We start from the raw sequence: 12,177 nt of genomic DNA on the forward strand, positions 1-12,177 counted from the left end.
CAGATCTCTGTTCTGGAGCCACTTTTCTCATGGCTCCAGTTGGGGCTTTTATTAAGACCGCCATTGAAAACTGTTATAGTATGTACTGGTTTTCCATTCACTAAGGACTTTTACAGCTGTGCCAAAATAAACATAAAATTATATTGCACTTGATCCTGTCTTTTATTCTAAATGTACAAAGACATATATTTCATGCCCCTGGTGCTCTCCACACTAGTACAGCACTGATGCAACTCACCTCTGAACGCTGTAGACTGAAAATCAGTTGCAACTTCAGCCGCCTCCTCTTCAACAGTGACTTGAAGTTTGGGAACACTCCCCGGTGAAGAGGCATCCTGCACAGAACAAAGGTAAGGAACCAAATTAGGATGGGGGTGGGTTCACACACAGCATTTTTGCAACATCAGGGACAGTAAGATATTAGCTGCAAGGTAATACTAAAATATGAAATACACTAAAGTGTGTTTTTTGTGGCAGGCCTCTTGCAGCTTTCATACTTTATGCTGCACTCTTTTAGTCAGCACATGGGTGAGATTTTGTGATCCTTCCCCATGTGTCCTCCAGCCATGGTGCTTGTTTCACAGGTCAAAGTGAGAGTATAATGCGAAAATCTGCATCTTTTCTCTTTGTCCTCAATTCTTTTTTTCTTACAACTACACTTTAGATGCAAAATCACTTTAAGTGGTCTAAAGTGAGTCACCAACCCCCAAACTATTCAACTGCATTGCAAAGCACATTACAGTGATAAATAACACCTTTTTTTTATGTAAGTCACTTGTGTGGATTTGGAGAAAAACTTGGTGCACTCAAGAGCAAGCCTCCCAGGGCTGAAGACCTGCCCCCAGTACACCAACTGCGTTATTTGCAAAAGACTAAAGTTGTTTTTCTCCAAATTTACAAAGCTGACATACGTAACAAAGGTATGTTTATTATTGTAATGTGCTCTGTAACATGGTGGTGACAGCAGTCTTGGGAGAGGTGGTGGACTGCCTTCAAGGAGGACCAACTGTATAAATAGTATCTGTTAATAGATAATGCTCCACTGTTTCACTACAGTTGAATTTTTTTTTCTTAGCCTTCACCAATCCTGAGCAATCAGTGCAGTTAATTTTGGTGTACATTCTATATTGTGAGGAGCAGGAAAGGAGGGGGCGTGATTCAGATATTCAATGAGAGGTTGCCAGTGTCAGACCTCAGAATCACACCCCTTGTCTGCTCCTGCCTGACACTTCTTTCATCATAGTACAGAGCCTAAAGGGTAAGTTCGCACAGGGTTTTTTGGTCAGGGTTTTGAGGCCTGAAAACCCTGATCAAAAAGACGGCTCCCGGAAAAAAAGAAGCGAGGTGCTCATTCTTCAGGCCGAGTCACCTCACGATTCAGTCTGAAGAAACTCCCTCCTCTGGACAAGGCCCATTCATTGGGCCTAATCCGGAGCAGAGTGCGTGGCTGGATGCTGGTGCAGTGCACTGGCTTTCAGTCGCACCTGCATGGTTTTTGGATTGGAAACCTGAGGGGGCCTCCAAAAGCCTCCGTGTGAACTTACCCAAACAGTATATCAGGAACCAAGTCTAACAGCATCAATTGCTTCGGAACAGTGGGGGCTAGAGAAAAATTCCAACTGTGCTAGAATCAGTGGAGCAGTGTCTAATAAAGTCTAACTTCCTTTTTTTTCAATATTGTGTCGGGGGAGTGTTTGCTGTGCATCTTTGTAATATATTTTTATTAATCAAACTTATTATTTATTCTAAAACGGACTGTAACATTATCCTTAGAAACCCTCTAACGGAGCTGTGGCTAGTGAAAGTCACATTTGTATTGTGAATATGCAGAGTTGAGGCATTTACCAAAGGGGGATGGTCACATCCAATGACTATCTCCAGTTTTATACTACCTAGAAAATGGTTCTGGTGTCACAAGAATGCTGAGAACTTAATATACAGCAGTTCATGCTGCATATAAAATCACATTCCTGACTGTATTTATAACTAATTCTTTTATAGCTAGTACTCCAAGCTTGGCAGCATTTTAAAGCTTTCTTGTGATACCAGAACCATTTTCTAGATGGTATAAAACTGGAGATGTAGATATTCAAAGTGACCGCCCCCACTGTGGTAAATGCTTCAGCCTATGTACTACACTGAGTGTAGGTGTATGGACGGATTCTTCCAGGCAATACTTAGTTAGATCAATGCTAATGGAAACTTTACAGCCTGTTTTCTATTAAAAGGAAGCTTGATAGGTTAATGAAAGTATATTACAAAATTGTTCACACTTTAAATTATGTAAGGAACTGGACTTGGCAGAGGTGATGAAAAGTTCTCTTTTTGTTATGTTCACATGGAGGAATTTGAGGTTGATTTCTTTTTTCCTTTGAAATCTACCTACCATTCATCGCATTGGTAGGCATGTTTTTTTTTTCTGCTAGCTGATTTTTTTTTTTTTTTTTTTTAAAGCTAACAGAAAAAAAGAAGTGCTCTGACCTTTCTTCAAGCAGATTCTACTGAAAGGGAGTCTATCATTGACTAGATCATTTTTTAAATAAGCAAGCCTTTAGTAAGACTATTCTAGGCATAGGTTTCATTCTTTGATCTTCGCAGCTATTTCTTAATTAACCCGGCTTTCTTGTTAATTATACTTTGCAGACTTTCTGTGAAAAGATCTGTGGGGAAAAACTGTAATGCGTTTCCACCGTGGTTTTTCCCACAGTGCATTTTTACTGCGGACTGCTACGTGGGGCCTTAACCTTCAGGTGGCATTTTGAGCTAGGTTTGAGAGGGAATCTGCCAACCACTCACATACCAGTTGTCACAGAAGCACTATATCTCACCTAGAGAAGACAACAGCTACAGAGGGGACTCAAGTCAGAAAGGAAAAACCTTAAGACACAGGGGGTTGCAGACGGACGAATGCAAGTTTACCAACAGAAGACAACGGGGGTTATTTGTCATCTGCCCCTTTTATGGACATACTTTTTGCAGGTGCACCTTTTATTAGGATACTATTACTGTGGTGCCTATTTATGATGTAGTTCCACCTCCTTGTTAAATGTTGCGCACATGTTAGATAGTTTAAGTGCGTCTTTTCTGACCATGTGCACTTTGCCTTTTTTTGGTCTTTATTTTTCCCAGGGGGGCCCTGGGTCTGAAGAGGTTGGGAAACACTACCTGAGAGCTAGTCCTAAAGAAGTATGTTGGTTATTCTGTGCCCTTTAAAGGGATCCATCACATGGCTCCTTTTATAACGGGTAGCTTATGTTAACTAAACGGTTTCACTTAATACATTCCCTTACAAATCTTGCTTTGTTTTCCTGATAAAGCAGATTATTCAGATTGTTGCCTAGATTCCTTGCTCTCCAGTATAGCAATAAGTGGCTGGACTGGTGATGTTCTTTCCTGTTCTTATCTGACTGATGGGTCCAAGGTAATGGAGCTGTTTGTCAGGTCAGGCAATTGCACTTAAATGATAAATCCCAATAAGCCCACCCACCAGCTTGCTGGCAGAAAAAGGAAATGAGGGGATCTGAAAGTTGGCAAGCAGGTAAACAAGGGAGATGGGAAACCTCTTCTAAATGAGTCTACCACCACCAAAACTGGTTGTTAACCACTCATATGTAGTTGTAGAGGCATCTAATAGCCTATTGAACATACTTTCTTTGTGTTAAGGTACAATTTTACTGCTGAGAAAATAAGATTTTTATCCATATGCAAATAAGCACTTTGATGCACTTAGAGTGTGGCTGCACCTACCAGATCGGCCATTTTTACCTGTACTTGACACATAGCACTGCTCGAAACATATAGATTGACATGCATGGTGACAATAGAGGCTACAATGGGTGCTCCCGTTTCACTCTACAGTTTATTTAATAACATGTTAAAAGTTGATTTTATCAACAGCAAGATAAGACTTTACTAAAAAGCATGATCACTATGTCACAACGCTGACAACAGCATAAAATTGGTTTAAGATTTTGATGCGGGCAAAACCCCATTAATACTTATGTATAGTAATGACTTAGCTTGTGTATTAATGGTAGATTCACACACTTCAAATATTGGCACTATAATGTGTATGATGCATATGCATGTTCTGGGAGCTGCTTGGAAACATATCTAAACAGATGTACAGTCCTTTGTTTTGGGCAGGTGTGGAAACAATGCTACAAAGTAAGAATGCTTTCAAAAACAGAAGTAGTAATAGTTTATTTTTGTCAATTAACAAAAAGCAAAATTAATAAACAAAAGAGAAATCCTATCATTATTTGGTGTGACACCCCCCCCCCCCTCCCTTTGCTATAAAGCAGCATCATTTCAGGCAGGGAGGGTGTTCCAGACATCTTGGAGAACCAACCACAGATGATCTGTGGATGTAGGCTGCCTCAAATCCTTCTGTGTCTTTATGTTGAGATCAGGGTTCTGTGGGGGTGATATCATCACTTCCAAGACTCCTCCTCAAAAGGGTTGTTCACACCAAATATTGATATGATTTAGATCTTACTTAAACCGTAACTAAACTTTCAGACAGCTTTGATTCCTAAGTGAAAATGAAAAATGGGAAATGATAAAAATATATTGATGTTTAGGTAGTAACAACAAAAACAAAGGAAAAATATCTAAAACGTAACTTTTAATAAGGAACACAGTCCACTAATAGTGAAAAATAATACTGTGATGTATATATGTAATTATGTACAGCCGCACATATGATACAATTCCTATGATAAAACTTGCGTGTAGTTTGCAGCACAGCATCACTGGTAAATCTAATGGTCGGCTATTTATTATAATGGCCCATGATTTTACCATCATAATACAAATCTGTGCCTCATGGTAGTTGTCACTATCTGCAGTCTATCCACACATGGGCACTATTAATTCATATACATATATCTCCATAGAGAAATCATATTGTATAACTATGGCCTCTGTGTTTGTGAGTGAACCCACAGCTGCTTGTAGTGTCAATTGCAGCTATTCAGGGTTCAGACAGGGTCACTCACAAGCATAGAGGCCATAGTTATACAATACGATTTCTCTATGGAGATATAGGTTTCTGAATTAATAGCGCCCATGTGTGGATAGACTGCAGATAGTGACAGATATTATGAGTTACAGTTGCTGCTAATCTTCTACAATATTACTCTTCTAATATCTGCAATATCTCCACTCATTCTTCTGAGGATGAACAGATGGCTGATAAGGAGGATAAAAATATTTTTCTTGGGTGAAATTTTGTATGTCTATTAAGAAGAAACCCAAAAATCAAAACAGGAATTTTCTAATTTATTTGAATTCTCTGAGTCTTCTGACTTTTAGGCCTATAATGAATCTTGTCCCAAATGCTATTCCTAACTCAGCAATTCAGAATTCCATTCAGTAGAAATTCCTAATGTCTTAGAGTTCCTACAAGACAGCTTTCAGAAAGGTCTGAAAATTACATATGGCCTCCATTAATACCATGACTAGGGTTGAGCCGATCTTGACTTTTCAGGATCGATTTTGAAATCCGATTTCCAATCATTTTTCATTCGATCCCAATTCAGTTCCCAATACAAGTCAATGGGATTTTTTTTACTAATCGGAGATCGGATTTTAAAAAAAATCCTATATCCTATTCACTATACAGCATGGAATCTAACAATTGAACGCTTTAATTGTTAGAATCCACGCTGTGTAGTGATTTTTTTTAATCACTAAGTAGCCAGAGGATTTTTTTTTAAATCTTCTGGCTACTTAGTCCCCCCTGGTGTCCACTTACCTGCAGAGATGGCTGGTCCAGTGCGTGGTGTTCTCGTTCTTCTTCGCCTCGCTGCCCCCGCCTCCCAGGTTAGTGTTAAAAGACCTAGGAAGAAGGCGGGGCTTGTTGCTTAGGAGAGTGTGGGCAGATACGTTTCTATACTCTGGATGTATAGAGCGTTGTTCTTATCTATCTGGACAGAACTGAAGAATTAAGGGAGGAGGAAAATCTGTTTGTGCTTTTTTCAGGCACTAGGAATGGGATGGAAACTTCTAGAATCCTATAAATCAGCAGATTTTATCTGAGCACATTCTACATGTTCCACTGCAACTTCATGGGCTGGACATGTGCAAGTATCTATCCTGGATATTTGTAATGCTGCTTCCTGGAGCTCTTATACTACTTGCATCAAACTCTATTGCCTGGACATAAACTCTGAGGGTCCAGCCTTTGGTACAGTGGTGCTTACTTCAGTTTTCAAGCGATGATCTTTTCCCCCTTAGGAAGCTAACTAGGTCTCTTCTGTGCTGCCGCAGGGCAAATAGGAAAGAAAAAATTACCTGGAATTTTGCTTTCCTTGAGTCCGCAGGCAGCACAGCATATACGCCAAATTTAATACAAGAAAAAAAAAAATCAACCTTTAAACACAAAGAGATAGAGGAAAGGGGATTCTTATACTACTAAGCATGCTAATTAACTGTTTTATTGCTAAGTAGGTGGGCTGGTACTGGGAAGAGTAAAAGGCAGGGATACAGAGCCTTCTGTGCTGCCTTCGGACTCAAGTAAAGTAAGATTCCAGGTAAACCCAATTATTTTTTCAACTAGTGATATCTCTGGAAATAATTGAGAGAGCAATGCAATGTATTGTAGTGTCCCATGAAAGGAGAGAATTTCCTTTTTCCTATCACATAAAAATCAAATTTGCACATTTTATGTTGTCCGAGATAGTGTTTGAAATGAACCTCCACTACCCTCATTTTCTCTGCCTCTTACATGTTCTCCCCTACACAGTAACATTCAGTGAGAGGCAGGAACAGCTCTCAATGCAGAAACAAGGGAAAGAGTGAAACAATGCAGGATTTCACAGAAATGATCCAAAATTAATATTTATGTATGACACAAATACTGCCAGGAATCAAAACTTGTCCGAAAGTTTAGTTACGCTTTAGCAATTTAATTTTGTCATTACCCGTATTTTCCGGCATATAAGACGACTTTTCAACCCCTGAAAATTTTCTCCAAAGTCGGGAGTCGTCTTATACGCTGGGTCTAGTCTCCAAGACTATCAGAGCGCATCCCTCTGGTCCTTGTATCCTATTACTGGAGGCGTCCTGGAAGCCTGGGGGATGGCAAAAGGAGAGCAGCGCTGTGCCGAGAAAAACACACCTCCTTCAACTGTCTGACCTGCTCCTCCTTCCCTCCTGTGTGGCTTCATTGCAGGAGCGAGATCTGAGAGGCAGTGAAGGAGGGGCGGGCCAGATGGGTGAAGGAGGCGTGGTTTTAAGTTTGCTGAAAAAACCACGCCTCCTTCACCTGTCTGGCTCACCTCTCCTTCACTGCCTCTCAGATCTCGCTCCTGCAATGAAGGCACACAGGCAGGGAAGGAGGGGCGGGTCAGATGGGTGAAGGAGGCGTGGTTTCAAGTTTGCTGAGAAAACCACACCTCCTTCACCCGTCTGGCCCACCCATTTTTCTCTTCTTGCATAGCTTCACTGCAGGAGTGAGATCTGAAATTAGAGTTACTCCAGCAGGTAACAGCCTATTAAAAAAAAAAAAAAAAAAAAAACATCAGGGGCTCACCAGGCCCCCTAAGGTCTCGGGCCCTGTGGCAGCCACTACTGCTACTACTCCAGTAGTTAAGCCCCTGTTCAGGCCCTAATTTTTCATTGATCGATATTCAATTCAATAATATATGACTGTAGGTAAACCAGCAGCCTCATCTACTGCCTCTATCACCCTTTCCTCATAGATTGTAAGCCTTTGCAGACAGGGCCTTCTACAACATTGCACTAGTTGGTCGCTGTCAGTATTTTACATCTTTTGTATGTAAACCATCCAATGTACAGCAACATGGAATCAACAGTGGTCTAAAATTCAATAGTTAAGGTAATATATTTGGCAGGTTCTTATATATCAGGGATAGGTAACCTTTGGCACTGCAGCTGTTATGAAACTAAAACTCCCAACAAGCTCTATTCACTTCTGTGACAGTTACGAGAATAGCAGAACATGTATTCATGCTGGAAACTGTAGTTTCACAACAGCTGGAGTTCTGAAGGTGTCAACCCCTGCTCAATATGCTTACATCATCATCATTTGTTCTTGATAACTTATCCATTGATAAAGGAGTCTCCTGGAAAATCTTGTCAAAGAAGACAATAAGTGCTTCTACAATCCGTGCTTGATGAGGATAATCCACAAGAGATGACAGAGAAACGGTAGCATCTGTAGGACGTGGTCGCATCAGTGCAGGCCCAAAAACGATGCCTAGGTTGCTAGGGCTCATCTTGTTGATTTGCTCTTGCTCTGAAACTCTGCAAGAAAAACAAAATCACCATTAACCATCCTTATGCCCCACATCTAGCACATCCTGTATTTACAGAAAATTAACTATAACATTGCACCTTAAAGTGTAGCTATAATGATGGAAGTCATACCCTATTCAACATGTTTAAGTTACTAATATTATGTTCGTTCAGATCGCAAACAAATTGCCAAACAATTCCCAGAATCATAAAGTAGCCCATTACTTTAATGTGTAGTATGTGGACTGTGGAATCTTTTACAAGGTTTAGTTTACAATAAATATAAATATGATATTTAATATGTTGTAATTATATCTGGACAAGTCAGTGGACAAATTAGCATCTGTAAAACCTATGAATTGCACTCCAAAGAGGATAACAAACATGGTATGTGCTGACGTTTATTTTGAATGTTTTATTAACATTTTCAGGTAAATATAATTAACAAGAACAGCTAAGGAGTTTGCTGATAGATGGCACAGCACCTTTAAGACGCCAGGTGTAAGAAAGAACAGTGTATAATACAACAATGATCAATGAAAGCAAATAACAAAAAGGAAAGTGAACATAATATTTAAAGAGGACCTTTCATCTCCTGGGGCATATGCGGTTTTACACACTGCTAGACAGTTGACAGTGCACTGAATTTAGCGCACTATCGGCTTTCACATTCTGTGCCCCCGGTGAAGAGCTATCGGTGCCGTTACCGTAGCTCTTCGCTGTCAGAAGGGCGTTTCTGACAGTCAGTTAGGAACGCTCTTCCTCACAGTAACGTCTATTGCGCTGTACAGTGTGAGAGTGGTGAGGAACACCTCCCTCCCCTCCTGATAGTACTCGTCCATGGCCTGGCGGTACTATAGACCAGGGGTCGGCAACCCCTGGCACGCGTGCCAAGACTGGCAAGGCATATTTTGCTGGCACGGCAGCCAGCCCGCCCGCAACTTTCATACACTAAAATTGAGAGAGAGCGTCCTTTCAGTGCTCTGGTAGAGCTGCTGTGTAGGACACGCCCCCTTCTCTCCCTGCCCACCAATCAGAGGTGAGCCTCTCACTGCACAGGATAAGGGCTCCCTGGACCTGCTGCTACACGTGAGGAGCTCCTGCCGTCTGCAGCCCTGAGGAGGAGAGGAAGCTCCGGGGAGCAAAGTGAAAGTAAAAACACCAGGTACGTGTGTGTTACTAACTATTCTTGTCAGGCATTTGGGGTTATTAATTTAGTTTTAGTAACTCCATGTGCCTCACATTAATAGCAGTTAACCCCATCATGTCCCTCACATTAACCCCTATGTGGCTCACATAAGGGTTACTGATATGTGAGACATATGGGGGTACTAATAAAGGACCTATATAATGAAGATATTCACTTATTACCTCCATATGTCTCACATATCAGTGTCCCTTATGTAAAGCACACATGGGGTTAATGTGAGGGCCTTGATAGGGTTAACTGCTATTAATATGAGGCACATTGAGTTGTAACCTGCAATGCACATGACCGGACTCTTTATCTACAACTGTGGATAAGAGTACAGACCTATATATTTCAACTGACCCATATATACAGCCATTCTTTTTGTGGCTGTGTATCTGGGCCAAATTGAAGAGCTGAAAACTATTGAGCAGGTCATATATGTGTCCTATACATCCTCTATATCTGTCCTATACGTACCTTATATCTGTCCTATACATCCCCTATATCTGTCCTATATATACCCTATATCTGTCCTATACATCCCCTCTATCTGTCCTATACATCCCCTCTATCTGTCCTATACATCCCCTCTATCTGTCCTATACATACCCTCTATCTGTCCTATACATACCCTCTATCTGTCCTATACATCCCCTCTATCTGTCCTATACATACCCTCTATCTGTCCTATACATACCCTATATCTGTCCTATACATACCCTATATCTGTCCTATACATCCCCTATATCTGTCTGCATTTACAGCCCTGTCAATTCATTTTTAATGTATAGGTCAGTGAAAACCACATCCGTGCCATTTGTATGCAGGAGGCGCAAGGCTGAGGCCCCACATTGCAGAAATGCAGCATTTTTGTTGCAGATTTTGATGCGGTTTATTTCAACCAAAGCTAAAAATGGCTACAGAAGGAATGGGAAATATATAGGAAGCTTCTTATACGTTTCCCTTCTGCTCAATCCACTCCTGACTTAGGCTCAGAAAAACACAGCAAAATATGTAACAAAAAAAGCTGTGTTCCCTGTGCCTCAGCCTTAGGCTAAAGCCCCACGTTGCAGAAACAGCTTTTTTTCGTTGCAGATTTTGCTGGGGTTTTTTTGAGCCGAAGCCAGGAGTAGATTGAGCAGGAGGGATACATATAAGAAGCTTCCTATATATTTCCCATTCCTTTTCTAGCCATTCTTGGCTTTGACGGAAAAAAAAAAAACGCAGCTAAACCTGCAATTAAAAAAAAGCTGCATTACAGTACTTGCAAAGTGGATGGGATTCATGCGATTCATTGCAGTTTTGAAAATCGCAGCATGTCAATTATATCTACGGAAACGCCGGCAGCTTTCCTATAGATATAATTGTAACAGAAAGTCTGCGGTGGAAAACTCCTTGAACTTTCTGTTCAAAGCGCTGCCTAAAGCTATAATCCTGTATAGTAAAAAGCAGTTTAAAAATGCAAAAACACGTTTATTGGGAAAATGCTTGCAATTCCACAGTATTTTTGAAAACACAGATTTTCTGCAGCTTTATTCCCCTGAAATATGTGGATGACATGAAATGATATGTCATTTACTTTGCGAGATACTGTAAAGTACAATTTTTTCTGCAATATGTCTGTAGCAGTCAAACATGCTCTATTCCCGAACATGGGCCTAAAATGGTCATCCTTTTAATTGGAATTGTATAACTATCTTCAGACTAGTGCAAAGGGAAACCCACCCAAAACCTAAACCCAGTTGGATTTTGTTAGGCCCCATTCACGGGAAGGGGAGAGGGGCAATTTCTCTTCCTTTTCCGCCGCCGGCTTTTATGCTGCTGCAGTGCATCGGCATTCCATCGCGGCATTCAGTTCCTGATTAGGTCTGGAGGAATGGGACTAATCAGGAGTGAGTCTCGAGCCGCGGGCGCTGCGCTGACTCGGCTGCGGAATCCACCAGAAGTTAGGTCATGTCGCTTTTTTTTCCCCACTAACTGAAAAAAATTGCTAATGGAAAAAAACTGCAAATGACTCCCATGAAATGAATGAGAGGTGTTTTTTCAGGCGAATTCAGCATAAAAAAACTCAATGTGAACTGACCCTATGGCAAAAAGTGCTGTGTTTCACAGTACCTGCAAATTCTGGATGGGATTATTCTGGCTTATCCCATCCAAACATTGCAGAAAAATATTTGCAGTGAAAAGGCTGCAATTTTAAAAACCAATGTGTATCTGCATGTTACATTATTGGTCACAACAAGGTATGGACAACTAGCAAGTGGCCCCTATGCAAGAACCCTATACCGACTAATTGCTCTCCAATAGCTCAACACAGGCCACCTCCTTTATGTCTCTATAACAATCCATCAGTAACTCAGCCCCTTATATGCAAACCAATAGATAATAATTTTTACTCTAATGCACTTACCGTATATACTCGAGTATAAGCCGAATTTTTCAGCCCAGTTTTTGTGCTGAAAAGGCCCCCCTCGGCTTATACTCGAGTCAGAAAAAAAATAATTTTTTTTTTTTTTTTTTTTTTTATGGGGGGAGGTCTATGACCAGCAGCAATATCAATGTATAGAATCTCCCATAAAATAGTGGGAAAAAAAAAATAAAAAAAAATTAAAAGTTCTAAATCCCTCCTTTCCCTAGAATAGACACAAAAGTAGAAAATTACTGCGAAACACAAACACATTAGGTATCCCTGTGTCTGAGAGTACTCGGTCTACTGAATATAG

General features: G+C 40.7%; 1 protein-coding gene across 2 annotated transcripts in view; it reads right to left on the minus strand.

Annotated features, from left to right (window-relative positions):
* The window catches only part of ARHGAP45 (Rho GTPase activating protein 45), a 93,519-nt gene that overhangs the window by 3,468 nt on the left and 77,874 nt on the right, over positions 1–12,177 (minus strand). For both annotated transcript variants that reach the window (XM_075282883.1, XM_075282874.1), the window contains 2 exons: positions 8,043–8,271; positions 239–335 (listed from right to left, as the gene is read on the minus strand). In XM_075282883.1, the coding sequence (XP_075138984.1) occupies positions 239–335; positions 8,043–8,271 (326 nt within the window). The remainder of the gene's footprint in view (positions 1–238; positions 336–8,042; positions 8,272–12,177) is intronic.

The sequence above is a fragment of the Leptodactylus fuscus genome, chromosome 1, assembly GCF_031893055.1.
Source record: "Leptodactylus fuscus isolate aLepFus1 chromosome 1, aLepFus1.hap2, whole genome shotgun sequence".
Lineage (NCBI taxonomy): Eukaryota > Metazoa > Chordata > Amphibia > Anura > Leptodactylidae > Leptodactylus > Leptodactylus fuscus.